This window comes from Nerophis ophidion, linkage group LG17 (genome assembly GCF_033978795.1).
Source record: "Nerophis ophidion isolate RoL-2023_Sa linkage group LG17, RoL_Noph_v1.0, whole genome shotgun sequence".
NCBI classification, from domain to species: domain Eukaryota; kingdom Metazoa; phylum Chordata; class Actinopteri; order Syngnathiformes; family Syngnathidae; genus Nerophis; species Nerophis ophidion.
Genome location: NC_084627.1, coordinates 20,394,248 through 20,413,387, shown reverse-complemented (window position 1 = coordinate 20,413,387; position 19,140 = coordinate 20,394,248). Strand labels below are relative to the sequence as shown.

The 19,140-nt window shown below is 39.5% G+C and overlaps 1 protein-coding gene across 1 annotated transcript; it reads right to left on the bottom strand.

Moving 5' to 3' along the window:
- Positions 1–423: 423 nt before the first annotated feature.
- Positions 424–15,274, bottom strand: LOC133536185 (cell cycle checkpoint protein RAD1-like). The gene is made up of 7 exons (XM_061876494.1): positions 15,131–15,274; positions 11,208–11,409; positions 11,007–11,118; positions 10,779–10,936; positions 3,061–3,161; positions 2,866–2,964; positions 424–887 (listed from the first exon to the last, which is right to left on the bottom strand). Exons 2-7 carry the CDS (start codon positions 11,400–11,402, stop codon positions 716–718), a joined length of 837 nt encoding a protein of 278 aa, XP_061732478.1. The 5' UTR covers positions 11,403–11,409; positions 15,131–15,274; the 3' UTR covers positions 424–715.
- Between the last annotated feature and the right edge of the window lie 3,866 nt (positions 15,275–19,140).

The window sequence follows — 19,140 nt, the reverse complement described above, 5'->3', positions numbered from 1 at the left end:
TTATATTTATATAGCACTTACCATAGTGAAACCCGATATCTACGTTACATATAAAGCAGTGTGGGTGGCACTGAGAGCATGTGGGTATAGTGTCTTGCCCAAGGACACAACAGCAGTGACTAGGATGGCGGAGGCGGGGATCGAACCTGGAACCCTCAAGTTGCTGGCACGGCCACTCTACCAACCGAGCTATACCGCCCCAATGGTATCTTTTTGTTACCAATTGTGAAGACAATGCCCAATTAAGTTTAACTTGAGCTCGCCTTATTACCAGAAAATGTTTATAGTGCATATATAGTATAATAACTCGGATGCAAGGAAGGGTATGTTGTGGTGTTCAATGCTTTTCTAATTTCAGTAGTTTATATGCCATAATAAAATTATGACATGTCTCAGCTGGATCAAAATTATATAAGACTAGACTGTGATATGTAAAAATATTTTATTTCATGACAAAGTAGATTTTAATCCAAATTTGAAATGAGCATCCTTGGAAAATCTACCCATCACTTCTGTGCAGCGCTGCAAGAACAATGCTTAAACATGAAAGTTCTTATTAACATAGTCCGTGTACAAGAAAGTGTTCCGCTAGTTCCCCTTGCCTGAACCTGTTTTAGTCAAGAATCCACTTCACCAACCTCGTTCAAGCAGCACCTGCCATATTTGAACCACTCAACTGAATTGAAGCAAGAAGGGTAAGATGAGCCGATCACTCCTATTCCACTTCTTCATCGGGACAACAATAATACTCCACAAAGCAGATCTGCCCGTCGTCATTCCGGACCAGGTACTGCAGCGACAGGAAGCCCCGGCTGTCGGTCCTCACTGACACTTTGCAGGACAGAGCCAAAGCTTTGGTGGACGGTTTCAGCAAAGCCATCTTGTATCTGTTCAGTTGACACACATTACTTCATCATTCTTGCGAGGCAAAATGTAGTGCACTACTTGGCTGCAAACAGCAGAGATGCTGTTAAGTCAATATGCTGACTTCAGAGGTCAGGCCTATAACGACGTTAGTAAAGCCATTACTTTCACTAATGACATACTTTTATGTAAAATACATTACGCCATTACCGATGCGTTTAATCATGCAACGTGGCACCTTACTTGTGATGTGGTTGTATGTGAACATGACAAGTACAAAGTAGGATATATCTTTACTAATGAGAGCAACAACCACATTAAAATGAATTTGATGCAACATTACACAGCAAACAGCATGTAATACACACCACTACTACAAGGGAATAATGAAGAACACATTAATGAAGTGAGTAGCTTGCAATCCAAACAATACCCTGTTTGTGGACAAGAAGATGTGATGGCCATATAAGTGTTGGATTAATTATAAATAAGTTATCTAATTTTATTCAAATATGATTGTTTGCTCATGCATTGTGTAGACAAGCTGAAGAGAAATGAAACTTGGCGTTAGATTGAAATTAGGTTGACCTACCAACTTCAAAGAGGAATTGGCAGATGGCACAGTGCAACGCAGGAAGTTCCTGTATCCTCTGTATTTGCATGTTAAGTTCTCACCACAAATACGCCTTCTTCCCTTAGTGCAGCTGTGTGTGTGTGTGTGTGTTTGTAATTTAGGGTATTCCCAAATGAATTAAAAGGCGAGGACAGTGGAGAAAGTTTTCAGAGTGAATTAGGAGCCTGTAACTGACCACTTGCTCCAGGTTACTCTCGTACAAGAAATGCAATCACTGGTTTGTCTTATATTCTCTGTTTCTGTGTCTTTATAATGTCTCATGGTATTTGACCCTGACAATAAGTACATTCAATTTCTTTATTAACTACAGGTAACAAACCAGTGAAAACATTCAACAGAGCTGCTATCACCGTTGGCAAGCTGCCCTGCTAAGCTAAAAAACACAGCTGAGCTATAAACTATTAGGTCGTGAGTTCAAATCCCGTCCGAGTCATACCAAAGACTATAAAAATGGGACCCATTACCTCCCTGCTTGGCACTCAGCATTAAGGGTTGGAATTGGGGGTTAAATCACCATAAATGATTCCCGGGCGCGGCACCGCTGGTGCCTACTGCTCCCCTCACCTCCCAGGGGGTGATCAAAGGTGATGGGTCAAATGCAGAGAATAATTTCGCCACATCTAGTATGTGTGTGTGACAATCATTGGTACTTTAACTTTAAACCCTGCTTGGAGTGTGCCCTCGCACGTCACTTGGCGACAATTTCAAAAGGCACATACACACTGCTCTCATGAAACATCTCAGATATTTGATTTTTTTTTTTTAAAGTAATGCAATAATTACTTTTCATATAATCAATTGCATTTGTTTAAGAGTAATTCCATTAGTAATTCAATTACTATTTTAGCAAAGTAACAAGTAGGTATAAATTACTTTTTATAAGTAATTTTCTGAGCATTAGTTAACCATCCATTCGTGTTAACTTTTTTAATAAATACTTCTCATCAATTACCCTTTTTTTCACTTGAGTAAAAATGAGAAAGTCGAAACAAATGTGCCAAAATAAAACGTTCATCAAAATGATACAAACATTTCAATACAAATTAATCTAATATCTAATTTGGTCTTGTAGGCAGTAATGGATACATCCAACTATGGCTAGGGACGAGGTGGAGTTGAATTACATATGAGTTGGTGAAGTAGAGCTGCTGGATTTTCCACTGCCAGACAGTATCATATTATTGTATGTTAGAATAATGAATTTACCATGAATTGATTAACGTGGAATCCGACTTAAACAAGTTGAAAAACTTATTTGGGTGTTACGATTTAGTGTTCAATTGTACGGAACATGTACTGTACTGTGCAATCTACTAATAAAAGCTTCAATCAATCAATGTATACTAAAATGTATGCTCCTCCCTCACCTGTTGGTTTGCGTCTGGGAGCACTGGAACAGCTCCATCATGTCAGAGTCTTTAGGATAATCATAATGAGCATTCCCAGAGTTGCCAAAAGTTGAGAGCCTAAAGTGGAAAATCACCAAAAAATAAATACAGTAGTTGATTTGTTAAGAAAAAAAATACAGTTTATATTTTGCTCTTAAACAAGAGGCTATGTACCGAAAATAAGGCTGGCTGGGGGACATGGTGATCTGGAGCACCTCGCTGGTCATGTCCAGTTCAGAAAAGGCCTCCTTCAGACTTTCAGACAGCAGGATTACCTTTGATTAAATAACCAACATGAGAGTCAAAGAAAAGCACACAGTTTAACATCTCTGCACAGTGTAAAACCTTTACCTTTACCCCTCTAAAAGGTCCCCAAATTCATTAAAAAAAACATCAGCAAGACTTCAGCTCAGTGAGCACCGATCCAGCACATATTTTTCTTTGTGCAACAACACACATTGCAAAAAAATCAAACTGCTCCATTACTAAACGCCAAGATGAGAGAATGTTAACATTTCTTGTACAAAACTTTTCTTACAAGAAAATAAGAATATATAATCTCAAAAAGCATGCAGGGGCCATTTTGATATATATTTTTTTGACTTTGTGAAAAAAATTATCAAAACAGACATAAAGACAGAACACTTTGTCAGCTTTGTGTGATAGGTGACAAAACATTATTAGCTGTATCAAATTTTATTTTATTCATTACACTGTCTATTTTTTATCTTTTGCATTTTTACTGTTATTTGATGTTATTTGGACGATGTGCTGTGGGTTGCAAATGGCTCCCGGGCCACACCACAGACTGCTGCTGCTCTACAGTCTTTTTTGATTAATTGATTGATTGATTGAGACTTTTATAGGTAGATTGCACAGTAGAGTACATATTCCGTACAATTGACCACTAAATGGTAACACCCGAATACGTTTTTTAACTTGTTTAAGTCGCGGTCCACGTTAATCAATTCATGGTAGAGCCAAAGGGTTTTATGACTGTTCCGATAGAAAAAAAAGAGTCTCTAAATCAAAACAGATCGGGGGTTGAGCTGAGAGGACGCACTTCTTTTTTTCCCTTTTACGACAGAATTTGACATACTGCCAGCCACGGTTAATATAGGTCACATGACTATTTTAATTTCCATTGTTTTGCTAGGAGGAAACTGTTTTAGCAGAACAAATGGTGGGTCAACTTCAGAGGGTCCACTTTAGAGATGTCTGATAATGGCTTTTTTTCCGATATTCCGATATTGTCCAATTCTTAATTACCGATATCGATATCAACCGATACCGATATACAGGACCGTCTTAGAAAATTTGAATATTGTGATAAAGTCCTTTATTTTCTGTAATGCAACCAAAAACGTGAAAATGTCATACATTCTGGATTAATTAAACATCAACTGAAATGTTGCAAGCCTTTTATTATTTTAATTGCTGATTATGGCATACAGCTTAAGAAAACTCCAAAATCCTATCTCAAAAAATTTGAATATTTCCTCAGACCAAGTAAAAATAAAAGATTTATAACTGCAAAACAAAATCAAACATTTGAAAATGTCAATTAATGCACTCAGTACTTGGTTGGGAATACTTTTGTACGGATTACTGCATCAATGCGGCGTGGCAGGGAGGCAATCGGCCTGTGGCATTGCTGAGGTGTTATGGATGCCCAGGATGCTTCAATAGCGGCCTTCAGCTCATTTGCATTATTGGGTCTGGTGTCTTTCAGCTTCTTCTTCACAATACACCACAAATTCTCTATGGGGTTTAGGTCAGGAGAGTTGGCAGGCCAATGGAGGACAGTAATGCCATGGTCAGTACACCAGTTACTGCTGGTTTTGGCACTGTGAGCAGGTGCCAGATCATGCTGGAAAATTAAATAATCATCTCCGTAGAGCTTTATAACAGATGGAAGCAAGCTGCATTGACTCTGGACTTGATGAAACACAGTGGACCAAAACCAGCAGCTGACATGGCTCCCCAAACCATTGCTGACTGAGGGAACTTCCGTTGTCTAGAGTTCAGGAGTAGCTTGACCATGGGAATACGGCTATTGAAGCTGAATCTGTTGAAAAGCTCTATGGAGATGATGATTTCATTTTCCAGCATTATCTGGCACCTGTCCACAGTGTCAAAACCAGCAGTAACTGGTGTACTGACCATGGCAGTACTGTCTTCCATTGGCATGCCAACTCCTCTGACCTGAATTTGTGGTGTATTGTGAAGAAGAAGCTGAAAGACACCAGGCCCAATAATGCAAATGAGCTAAAGGCCGATATTGAAGCATCCTGGGCATGCATAACACCTCAGTAATGCCACAGGCCAATTGCCTACATGCCACGCCATATTGATGCAGTAATCCGTGTAAAATGATTCCCAACCAAGTGCTGAGCGTATTAATTAACATTTTCAAATGTTTGATTTTGTTTTGCTGTTATAAATCTTTTTTTTTTTACTCGGTCTGAGGAAATATTTCTAATTTTCTGAGATAGGATTTTTGAGTTTTCTTAAGCTGTATGCCATAATCAGCAATATTAAAATAATAAAAGGCTTGCAATATTTCAGCTGATGTGTAATGAATCCAGAATGTATGACATATTCATGTTTTTAGTTGCATTACAGAAAATAAAGGACTTTATCACAATATTTAAATTTTCTGAGACAGTCCTGTATACAGTCTTGGAATTAACAAGTTATTATGCCTAATTTTGTTGTGATGCCCCGCTGGATGCATTAAACAATGTAACAAGGTTTTCCAAAATAAATTAACTCAAGTTTTGGAAAAAATGCCGACCTGGCACTGCCATATTTGTCATTGAAGTCACAAAGTGCATTATTGTTTTAAACATGCCTCAAAAAAGCAGCTTGGAATTTGGGACACGCTCTCCCATGAGGAGGTTGAGGTGGGCGGGTTGGAGGGGTTGAGGTGTTGGGGGGTTGGGAGTAGCGGGGGTGTATATTGTAGCGTCCCGGAAGAGTTAGTGCTGCAAGGGGTTCTGGGTATTTGTTCTGATGTGTTACGGTGCGGATGTTCTCCCGAAATGTGTTTGTCATTCTTGTTTGGTGTGAGTTCACAGTGTGGCGCATATTTGTAACAGTGTTAAAGTTATTTATACGGCCACCCTCAGTGTGACCTGTATGGCTGTTGAACAAGTATGCTTTGCATTCACATGTGTGTGTGAAAAGCTGTAGATATTATGTGATTGTGCCGGCACACAAAGGCAGTGCCTTTAAGGTTTAAAAAGTCATAATTTTTACTTTTTGAAACAAATGCCGATAATTTCCGATATTACATTTGAAAGCATTTTCTAGTTCACTTGTTTTTTTTTCTCGTAAAAGAGAATATTAATTTTAATCTCCAGCATGTGGCACATCTACGACATAAATTACCTTTGCTATCTGCCGTCATGTTTATATAGTGAGGGTTTTATCTTTTTAACACCTCAAAATTAAACACTGGTTAATAAACTTGTTTTTACACTTGAATGACAGTTCACAACACTTGTACAGATACTAAAATGTACTTTGATGATTAATAATGTGTCCTATCTGTGTCTAGTACACAAAATCCATCCATTTATTTAAACAGCACTAAAACCCCATAGCATTTTTATATGTGGAATTATATTTCATGTATTTAGACAGAATACAGACACAAGTGCAAATAACGCTAAACCACGGTGTCTTCTATCTATCATCTATAACATATTTTATTTTTTCTATACAAGTTCATCCATTCATCCATTTTCTACCGCTTGTCCCTCTCGAATCGAGGGGGGTGCTGGAGCCTATCCCAGCTGCATTCGGGCGGAAGGAGGTGTACACCCTAGACAAGACTCCAGCTCATCGCAGGGCCAACACATATAGACATTCACACTGACATTCGCCGAGTATATTTATCATACAATATTTCAATTTAATGAGCACAATGTGTCCATCATGTCCTCATGTGTCATGTCTTTTTATGTTTTTTCGGACTAAAATGTACAATAATGTTAGGTGTATATGTATATATATATATGCATATGTATGGATATATGCATGTGTGTGGATATATACATATATAGATACATATCTTCTTTTCTATCTTTTTAAAAAAAAAAAAAATTACTATTTATATCACCAAATTATCGTGTATGTACCTTAGGGGATCTGCTCCAATTTCATTGTTCTTTGAACCTGTTCACTGTAATAATGACAAATAAATCCCTATTCTATTCTATTATATTTATTTTACCCGTCTTCCCACAATTTACCACTTGTTTTCTCATTTAGTTATCACACATTTTGTACCAAAAACATTTTTTCCGTCAACCGTTACTCATTTATTTATATTAGTATGAAAGCTAATAAACTCAGCTAACTATCATGCCAGGGCTGTGAAAGTCATTTTTGCTCAGGGGCCGCATGGAGGAAAATCTATTTCCAAGTGGGCCGGAATGGTAAAATCATGGCATGATAACTTCAAAATAAAGACAACGCCAAGTTGATTTGTTTGTTTCACTCTGGCCGAAAATAGAACAAGCACATTCTAAAAATGTAAAAATCACAAATAATCCTCTGGACAAAACAATTCAAGCTTGTTGAAAATTCGGAGGAAATTGGTACAGCTTCAAAAACACAATGAACTTAGACTTTGTCTCAGTGTATCTACAAAGTCGGGATTAAACTTGAAGTCACGGTCTTTCTGGGATTGAACAAACAACACAACCTGTAAACTCATCTAGGTATCAAATACCTCCTTTGTCATGTCTGCATATCAATCCAGTGCTAACTCAACAAAATGTAAGAAACAGAGGTAAAAACTATTCAAAAGAGTCAATTTCACTTTTCCCGTGTTTGACAGACATTTTGGGGGAGCATGGGTGCCAAATGACGATGTGTTCGAAGCAAAAGACATATAACGGCAGGCTTTAAGTCTCATGTGTGTCGAGGAGGAGGAGCCACAGCCACCCTTTATTGTGTCCCTCTTGCTGGGCCCCGGTATAAACCGTTTGCTTGCCTAACAGAATTGCTATTGTGGCATCCAGTGGACACATTTAGAACAGCAGTTTGTTTCGTTGAAAAAAAAAAAAATACAGCTCATTTGAATACTTGGCAAATTCATCACGCGGGCCGCATAAAACCTGTTCGCGGGCCGGACCTTACGTTTGAGACCTATTCATCCATCCATCCATTTTCTACTGCTTGTCCGGGGGGTCGCTGAAGCCGATTTCAGCTGCATTCGGGCAGTAGGCGGGGTTTGACACCCATGTATTATGCAAAACCAACTTTTATTACCTGTTGGTACTTGATTATGTGTATTTGGGATCTGCATAAGTCCCGAAAACTTGGAATTAAAAAATTAATGCATGGTAGAGATATTAATGAAACAGTCTTGCCCTCCTTCAAAGAAGCCATTAGGAATGTATAAAGTTTTTCCCAATTGTGACTAAAGTGGATACCTCTGTATAGTGTAAAAATTTACCCAAAGTGCTTTGCTGCTATTGTAGTCTCCGCTGTAGTCAATAAGCCTTTTATTTTCCTCTATCCTATGGTTATGGGGCAGACTAGTTCGTACATGCACATTCATCCTCCGCTGTTGCCATTTCTTACACAAAGTAGCATATACTGCACTTTTCGGAGTATAAGTCGCTCCGGAGTATAAGTCGCGCCTGCCGAAAATGTATAATAAAGAAGGAAATAAACATATATATGTCGCACTGGAGTATAAGTCGTATTTTTGGGGGAAATTTATTTGATAAAACCCAACACCAAGAATAGACATTTGAAAGGCAACTTAAAATAAATAAAGAATAGTGAACAACAGGCTGAATAAGTGTACGTTATATGACGCATAAATAACCAACTGAGAAGGTGCCTGGTATGTTAACGTAACATATTATGGTAAGAGTCATTCAAATAACTATAACATATAGAACATGCTATATGTTTACCAAACAATCTGTCACTCCTATTCGCTAAATCCCATGAAATCTTATACGTTTATTCTCTTACGTGAATGAGCTAAATAATATTATTTGATATTTTACGGTAATGTGTTAATAATTTTAAATATAAGTTGCTCCTGAGTATAAGTCGAACCCCCGGCTTACCTATGAAAAAAACTGCGACTTATAGTCCGAAAAATACGGTAGTTCCAACTTATGTCTGTCAATAGACCCGCTATGGAAGCGCTAAACACTACAACATGGTTGACGGGGAGAGGATGCAGTCGAATCGGAGCCACGTAAATAAGACCGCGCACAAAACGGCGTGTCCTGAGGAGACAGTAAGAAAGCGGTTTGAAGACGGTCCATAAAAAATAATTTATGCAAAATGTTATCCAAAGATCACGGGTACTAGCGGCCGAAATTAGTTTCCTCCGCTGGGTAGCGGGGCTCTCCCTTAGAGATAGGGTGAGAAGCTCTGCCATCTGGGGGGGAGCTCAAAGCAAAGCCGCTGCTTCTCCACATTGAGAGGAGCCAGTTGAGGTCGTTCGGGCATCTGGTCAGGATGCCACCCAAACGCCTCCTTAGGGAGGTGTTTAGGGCACGTCCAACCGGTAGGAGGCCACGGGGAAGACCCAGGACACGTTGGGTAGACTATGTGTCCCGGTTAGCTTGGGAGCGCCTCAAGATCCCCTGGGAAGAGCTGGATGAAGTCGCTGGGGAGAGGGAAGTCTGGCCTTCCCTGCTTAGGCTGGTGCCCCCGCGACCCGACCTCGGATAAGCGGAAGAAGATGGATTGATGGTTTTCCAAAAAAACACCGTTACATGCTATGTAGACAACAAAGAAGTTTTTAAATGTGTATGAAAAATCCATCTAAAAATTGCTACTACTACATAACTTGTTTTTTTAATTCAAATGTTTTTCAAGTACCGTATTTTTCGGACTATAAGTCGCAGTTTTTTTCATAGTTTGGCCGCGACTTTGGTGCGACTTATACTCAGGAGTGACTTATGTGTGAAATTATTAATACATTACCGTAAAATATCAATAATATTATTTAGCTCATTCACGTAAGAGACTAGACGTATAAGATTTCATGGGATTTAGCGATTAGTTTGGTATATAGCATGTTCTATATGTTATAGTTATTTGAATGACTCTTACCATAATATGTTACGTTAACATACCAGGCACCTTCTCAGTTGGTTATTTATGCGTCATATAACGTACACTTATTCAGCCTGTTGTTCACTATTCTTTATTTGTTTTAAATTGCCTTTCAAATGTCTATTCTTGTTGTTGGGTTTTATCAAATAAATATCCCGAAAAAATGCGACTTCTACTCCAGTGCGACTTATGTGTTTTTTTCCTTCTTTATTATGCATTTTCGTCAGGTGTGACTTATACTCCGGAAATACTTATACTCAGAATAATACGGTATGTTGAATTGTAAACATGTGATGTACTTATAGGCATGTTTGTAATAAAAAAAACAAACATTATAGTTCATTTCTATCCATTTTCGACTGCTCGTCCCTTTTGGGGTCGCATGGGGTGCTGGAGCCTATCTCAGCTACATTCGGGCGGAAGGCGGGGTACACCCTGGACAAGTCGCCACCTCATCGCTGGGCCAACACAGATAGACAGACAACATTCACACTCACATTCACACACTAGGGACTATTTAGTGTTGCCAATCAACCTATCCCCAGGTGCATGTCTTTGGAGGTGAAAGGAAGCCGGAGTACCCGGTGGGAACCTTCGAAGTCACAGGGAGAACATGCAAACTCCAGACACAAAGATCCCGAGCCCGGGATTGAACACAGGACATTCGTATTGTGAGGCACATGCACTAACTCCTGTCTCACCGTGCTGCCCTAGTTATTTTCCTATAGGAAAAATATTTCCATTCATAATTCCATTATAGTTTATTGCAATGAGTGTCGTTTGAACTCTACCTTGTTTGTGACATTGCTGCTGCAGAACTCAAAGTCAATAGGCTCCTCGGGCTCTTGTGTGTTGATCTTGCAAACTGTCACCACACCGCCCTCCTCCAAGAACAGGGTCAGAGGGTAACCGTAGCCTCTGTAGCACATTCGCAGGGCGGTTGACACACCTGTTTAACGTACATGAACATGCACTGAGAAGATGCACAACCCAGTCTATAATGAGGCACATTTGCTCACCACCCGGTACTGTGCTTCCTCCAAAGATATTAAGGCAATCTAACAGAACAGCGAGGTTCAGCTGAAATCCAACCAGATCTTCTTTGATGGTGAACTCCTGGAAGATTTCAGCCTGCAATATAAAAGAAGCAAGCGGTGTCATAATAAACAATTCCTTCAGCAAGAGCAACTTATTTTAAGAATGATGGATTATGAACACACCTGGATAAAGGCATTGGCTTGAAGACATTTAGAATCCTCCACAGTAACCTTTAGCCCGTTGGGGGTGGCAGTGAAGATGGCGTGGTCTTTAAAAGCAATGGCTTTCAGGATGTTGGACAAATTGCGAGCGTTGTCCAAACTGCCAGTCAACACGTAGACGTCATTATCACCCTGCGATTGTGTCAATAGTGGCATTCTTGCGCTGAAAATAATTAATGCAAAAGTTATATTTCCATTCTTTACAATCGCAACATAGTACGTCACGTTTCCAGTTTCTCATTACAACATGTCCGAAAAGACTTAGACTTCCTTTAATTGTCATTCAAATTTGAACTTTACAGTACAGATAATAACAAAATTGTGTTGCATTAGCTCATGGTAGTGCAGGATAAAGGAGAAATAAGGTACAGATATAAATAAATAGATTACTGTACAGATAAACATAGTGTTCTTTTGCATATGCATCCACGTTTATGGATGTATGTTATATTGTCTTTGTATTCCAGCGAGTTAATCTGTTTTTGGGGGGGAGTTGAGGGGATTATTATGATGCGTTCAAGAGTCTTATGGCCTGAGGGAAAAAGCAGTTACAGAACCTGATCTGCTACTGAGACTGCAGAACCTCTTTTGAAAGTCCAGCAGTGAAAACAGTCCCTGGTGGGGGTGGTAGGAGTCTCTGCAGATGTTCTGAGTGTTGGTCAGGCAGCGGCTTTTTGCGATTTCCTGGATAGGAGAATGAGGAGTCCTGATGATCTTTTCCGCCGTCCCCACCACTTTCTGCAGAGACTTCTAGTCTGAGGCACTGCAGGCTCCAGTCCAGATAGAGATGCAGTTGGTCAGTAAGCTCTCTATAGTGCCTCTGTAGAATGTGGTGAGAATGGGGGGGGGGACCTATGCTCTTTTCACCTGACACGAAAAGTGCATGCGCTGCTGAGGTGTTTTTACAAGAGCTCCAGTGTGTAGGGACCAGGTAATGTCAGTTATCTGCACCCCCAAGAACTTGGTGCTGCTAACCATCTCCACTGCTGTGCCGTTGATGAAGCAAATGGAGTAGGGAGAATCAGAGCTTTTTTTATACCGATTAACCTCTCACCCAGTGGTTCTCAAATGGGGGTACGCGTATCCCTGGGGTACTTGAACGTATGCCAAGGGGTACGTGATATTTTTCAAGAATATTCTAAAAATAGCAACAATTCAAAAATCCTTTATAAATATATTTATTGAATAATACTTCAACAAAATATGAATGTAAGTTCATAAACTATGAAAAACAAATACAACAATGCAATATTCAGTGTTGACAGCTAGATTTTTTGTGGACATGTTCCATGAATATTGATGTTAGATTTAATTCTTTGTTTAGAATTAAGTTCATGAATCCAGATGGATATCTATTACAATCCCCAAAACTTTAAGTTGATGATTACTTCTATGTGTAGAAATCTTTATTTATAATTGAATCACTTGTTTATTTTCAACAAGTTTTACTTATTTTATATCTTTTTTTCCAACTAGTTCAAGAAAGACCACTACAAATGAGTAATAGTTTGCACTGTTATACAATTTAATAAATCAGAAACTGATGAGATAGTGCTGTATTCAACTTCTTTATCTCTTTTTTTCAACCAAAAATGCTGTGCTCTGATTAGGGGGTACTTGAATCAAAAACATTTTCACAGGGGGTACATCACTGAAAAAAGCTTGAGAACCACTGCTCTAACCTACTCAGTGGCCTAGTAGTTACAGTGTCCGCCCTGAGATCGGTAGGTTGTGAGTTCAAACCCTGGATGAGTTATACCAAAGACTATAAAAAATGGGACCCATTACCTCCCTGCTTGACACTCAGCATCAAGGGTTGGAATTGGGGATTAAAGGCCTACTGAAACCCACTACTGCCGACCACACAATCAGACGAAATCTTAACATTGCTGCGCATGCCAATACGGCCTTTTTAGTTTACTAAATTGCAATTTTAAATTTTGCGCAAAGTATCCTGTTGAAAACGTCGCGGTATGATGACGCGTGGGCGTGACGTCACGGATTGTAGCAGGCATATTGTTCCAGCCCGATCCCAGCTACAATTCGTCTGCTTTAATCGCATAATTACACAGTATTCTGGACATATGTGTTGCTGAATCTTTTGCAATTTGTTCAATTAATAATGGAGACGTCAAATAAGAATGATGTAGGTGGGAAGCGGTGTATTGAGGCTGCCTTTAGCAACACAAACACAGCCGGTGTTTTCTTGTTTACATTCCCGAAGGTGAAGATTTACTATGGAACAGAGCGGTCAAGCGGACATGGTTCTTCACCACAAGTCAACCGGCAAGTTTTGGTGAGAAAATTATGGTAATAAATCGGTTCTTATCGTTAACATGAGCGAAGCTTGCGTCGTTCCTCGTGCACCTGTCAAAGAGGCAGCTGCGGACTCTCTTGCCTCCTCCGACCGGGCGCCCCTGAACGTGGGATGCTTCCACCGTGGAGGAGGGGGAGAAAAAGCTCAGCCCGGCCCGACCAGCTGCCTTCGCTTCGCCTCGTCGAGAAACGTGGCTTCCCTCAGAGACAGTGGCGGTCACCCCACCCGTGGCCACACACCTCCGACTTTCAGGTACGACTATATAATCTCACTAAAACACTAGTAACACAATAAGCAGATAAGGGATTTTCCAGAATTATTCTAGTAAATGTGTCTAGTAAATGTGTCTAATAACATCTGAATCGCTTCCACTGCCCTGTCATTTTTTTTCTAGTCCTTCACTCTCATTATCCTCATCCACAAATGTTTTATCCTCGCTCAAATTAATGGGGAAATCGTTGCTTTCTCGGTCCGAATCGCTCTCGCTGCTGGTGGCCATGATTGTAAACAATGTGAGGAGCTCCACAACCCATGACGTCACGTGCACATAGTCTGCTACTTCTGGTACAGGCAAGGCTTTTTTATTAGCGACCAAAAGTTGCAAACTTTATCGTCAATGTTCTCTACTAAATTCTTTCAGCAAAAATATGGCAATATCGCGAAATGATTAAGTATGACACATATAATGGACCTGCTATCCCCGTTTGAATAAGAAAATCTCCCCAAAGGGAATGATGGATGGGCATTTCAGTATAGGCCTTTAAATCAACAAAAATGATTCCCGGGCGCGGCCACCACTGCTGCCCACTGCTCCCCTCACCTCCCAGGGGGTGAACAGAGGTCAAAATGCAGAGGACAAATTTCACCACACCTAGTGAGTGAGTGACAATCATTGGTACTTTAACTTTAACTTACCTCCTTTCCATTTCATAGCAATTAATGGGACATTTGTTCACTTCCTGTTCTAAATGTGTACACAATTTTAATCCAAACATAGTAAAGTTCTTCATAAACAGTCAAATAAATTCTGATTCACATTATGAGATGTCTTTGGAAGAGGGAGGAAACCAGAGTACCTGGAGGTAACCCACGCAGTCATGAGGAAAACATGCAAACTCCACACAGAAAGATCCCGAGCCTGGGATTGGACCCTGACCCCGCAGGACCTTCGTATTGTGAAGCAGACGCACTAACCCCTCTCCCACCGTGAAGCCCCAAAGACATGCACCTGGGGATAGGTTGATTGGCAACACTAAATGGTCCCTAGTGTGTGAATGTTGTCTGTCTATCTGTGTTGGCCTGTGATGAGGTAGCGACTTGTCCAGGGTGTACTCCGCCTTCCGACCGATTGTAGCTGAGATAGGCACCAGTAAACAGTTTGAGTTTGAACACTTAAACTGATGGTAGAGGATGAAGCTCTCTTAATTGTGTTTTTATGTGTGATTACCTAGCTTGTTTACAACTATTACATAAAGCGCACTAAATATCTAACAGTAGCGTGTACAGCAACAAAAATAACACTGATTATTTACATTTTCACATTTCTTAAAAAGCAAATGTAACTCACGGAGTAATAATTCAGAAATCCATTCGGTGGTGTTTTAAAGACGGGCGCCCCTCATGTTTATATCACTACTTCCGCCCGTTCCTCTTTTTATTTGACAACTTCCGCTTTACGACATCTCTTTCAGCGGAAACAGACTATGCGCATGCGTGTTGGTTTATAGTTGTGCCAGTCGTTACCGCAAACATTCTTCATGATAAATACTGCTTGAAGTGTCAACGTTTAGTGTAGGTCATTCTTCCGAAAGGTGAGGTCTATTACCCATTTAAGTACGGTTGTTTACTATTCAATTGTTATAACTACATCATTATATCAAAACGCATCAGTTATTTAAAGCAAGATGCTAGGTAGTGTTAGCCTAGCAGCGAACCTGCTGACGTAATACTAGTTAGCCGTAGCCACACGGCAACACGTCCAGTAAACATGAAATACGGCATCAACATAATATATATACACTACTGTTCAAAAGTTTCGGATCACATGGAAATGTGCTTATTTTTTAAGGAAAAGCACTTTACTTTTCAATGAGGATAACTTTAAACTAGTCTTAACTTTAAAGAAATACACTCTATACATTGCTAATGTGGTAAATGACTATTCTAGCTGCAAATGTCTGGTTTTTGGTGCAATATCTACATAGGTGTATAGAGGTCCATTTCCAGCAACTATCACTCCAGTGTTCTAATGGTACAATGTGTTTGCTCATTGGTTCATAAGGCTAATTGATGATTAGAAAACCCTTGTGAAATCATGTTCACACATCTGAAAACAGTTTAGCTCGTTACAGAAGCTACAAAACTGACCTTCCTTTGAGCAGATTGAGTTTCTGGAGCATCACATTTGTGGGGTCAATTAAACGCTCAAAATGGCCAGAAAAAGAGAACTTTCATCTGAAACTCGACAGTCTATCCTTGTTCTTAGAAATGAAAGCCATTTCATGCGAGAAATTGCTAAGAAATTGAAGATTTCCCCCAACGGTGTGTACTACTCCCTTCAGAGGACAGCACAAACAGGCTCTAACCAGAGTAGAAAAAGAAGTGGGAGGCCGCATTGCACAACTGAGCAAGAAGATAAGTACATTGGAGTCTCTAGTTTGAGAAACAGACTCCTCACAGGTCCCCAACTGCCATCTTCATTAAATAGTACCCGCAAAACACCAGTGTCAACATCTACAGTGAAGAGGCGGCTGCGGGATTCTGGGCTTCAAGGCAGAATGGCAAAGAAAAAGCCATATCTGAGACTGGCCAATAAAAGAAAAAGATTAAGATGGGCAAAATAACAGAGACATTGGACAGAGGAATACTGGAAAAAAGTGTTGTGGACAGATAAATCAAAGTTTGAGGTGTTTGGATCACAAAGAAGAACGTTTGTGAGACGCAAAACAACTGAAAAGATGCTGGAAGAATGCCTGACGCCATCTGTTAAGCATGGTGGAGGTAATGTGATGGTCTGGGGTTGCTTTGGTGCTGGTAAGGTGGGAGATTTGTACAGGGTAAAAGGGATCCTGAATAAGGAAGGCTATCACTCCATTTTGCAATGCCATGCCATACCCAGTGGACAGCGCTTGATTGGAACCAATTTCATCCTACAACAGGACAATGACCCAAAACACACCTCCAAATTGTGCAAGAACTATTTAGAGAAGGAGCATGCAGCTGGTATTCTATCGGTAATGGAGTGGTCAGCGCAGTCACCAGATCTGAACCCAATTGAGCTGTTGTGGGAGCAGCTTGACCGTATGGTACGCAAGAAGTGCCCATCCAACCAATCCAATTTGTGGGAGCTGCTTCTAGAAGCATGGGGTGCAATTTCTCCAGATTACCTCAACAAATTAACAGCTAGAATGCCAAAGGTATCCAATGCTGTAATTGCTGCAAATGGAGAATTCTTGGATGAAAGCAAATGTTTATGTGTAAAAAAATCTTATTTCAAATACTAATCATTATTTCTAACCTTGTCAATATCTTGACTCTATTTTCTATTCATTTCACAATATATGGGGGTGAATAAGTGTGACTTTTCATGGAAAACACAAATTTGTTTGGTGTTAAATGCAATGAGTGTTTTGATCCAAGAACATTTAATCAGCAAGTTAATAATCTCAGATCTGTATTGCAGGGTCTTCACTTTGAACAGTCTGCAGTCATGGTTTGCATCCCCTGTATTGTCATTCCTGTTCTGTTGTGGGTCTACAAGAGGTTCCTGGAGCCCATCCTTTATCCTTTTATTTCCCCGATAATCAATACATTCTGGACCAAAAAAGCAGTACAAGAATCAGGGACCGGGGACTCAAATGTTGGTGAAAAGTGTAATGGGACTTCCAAAGTGGTAGGTTGACAAGTGAAGACAATTGTGTTATAGAATATTGCTATTAATGTTATTTTTGTTTTGTTTTGACTATCCCAATGACACACATGTTAACCAATACTAACCACTAGGGGTGTGGGAAAAAATTGATTTGAATACGAATCGCGATTCTCACGTGGTGCGAATCAGAATCGATTCTCATTTTTATAAAAATCGATTTTTTTTTTTTTTAATGTATTTATTTTTTATCAATCCAACAAACCAATACACAGCAATACCAAAGCAATGCAATCCAATTCCAAAACCAAACCTGACCCAGAAACACTCAGAACTGCAATAAACAGAGCAATTGAGGAGACACAAACACCAAAAGTAGTGAAACAAAAATTAATATTATCAACAACAGCATCAATATTAGTTATAATTTCAGCATAGCAGTGATTAAAAATCCCTCATTGACATTATCATTAGACTTTTATAAAAATAAAATAAAAAAGAACAATAGTGTCACAGTGGCTTACACTTGCATCGCGTCTCATAAGCTTGACAACACACTGTGTCCAATGTTTTCACAAAGATAAAATATGTCATATTTTTGGGTCGTTGAATAGTTAAAACAAATTTACATTATTGCAATCAGTTGATAAAACATTGTCCTTTACAATTATAAAAGCTTATGTATTGAATGAATACAGAATTGTTTTAAATCGGAAAAATATCGTTTTTGAATCAAGAATTGCATTGAATCGAAAAAATCGCTATATAATCGAATCGCGACCCCAAGAATCGATATTGAATCGAATCGTGGGACACCCAAAGATTCGCAGCCCTACTAACCACCTATTTCAGGGGTATTCAATTAAATTGTTTTGGGGCCCACATTTTCAGAAAACTAGCAACAGTAAACTGGCCCTAGTGCAGTGGTTCTTAACCTGGGTTCGGTGAGTCAACCTCAGGGGTTCGGTGAAGGTCAAAACACACCCGACTCAACGTGTAAATGCAAACTTTTCCCTATCGGTGTATTACGGATAAGGCAACAGCTGACTGATTTGCAGGTGTGTAATTTGTTGTGAGTTTATGCACTGTTGATTTTGTTGTTTGAACAAGGTGATGATCATGCACGGTTCATTTTTTGCACCAGTACAAAAAACATGGTAACACTTAAGTATGGGGAACATATTCACCATTAATATAGGTCCTTATTAACATGCAAATTAGTAACATATTGGCTCTTAACTAGTCATTAAGTCCTTATTAATGCCCTATTCGGCATGGCCTAACCCTCTAACCTTTACCCTAACCAAATAACTCTAAATTAAGTCTTTATCACTTAGAATATGTTCCCCTAGTGTCCAAATAACTCTAAATTAAGTCTTCGTTACCGTATTTTTCGGACTATAAGTCGTAGTTTTTTTCATAGTTTGGCCGGGGGTGCGACCTATACTCAGGAGCGACTTATGTGTGAAATTATTAACACATTACCGTAAAATATCAAATAATATTATTTAGCTCATTCATGTAAGAGACTAGACATATAAGATTTCATCGGATTTAGCAATCAGGAGTGACAGATTGTTTGGTAAACGTATAGCATGTTGTATATGTTATAGTTATTTGAATGACTCTTACCATAATATGTTACGTTAACATACCAGCCACCTTCTCCGTTGGTTATTTATGCGTCATATAATGTACACTTATTCAGC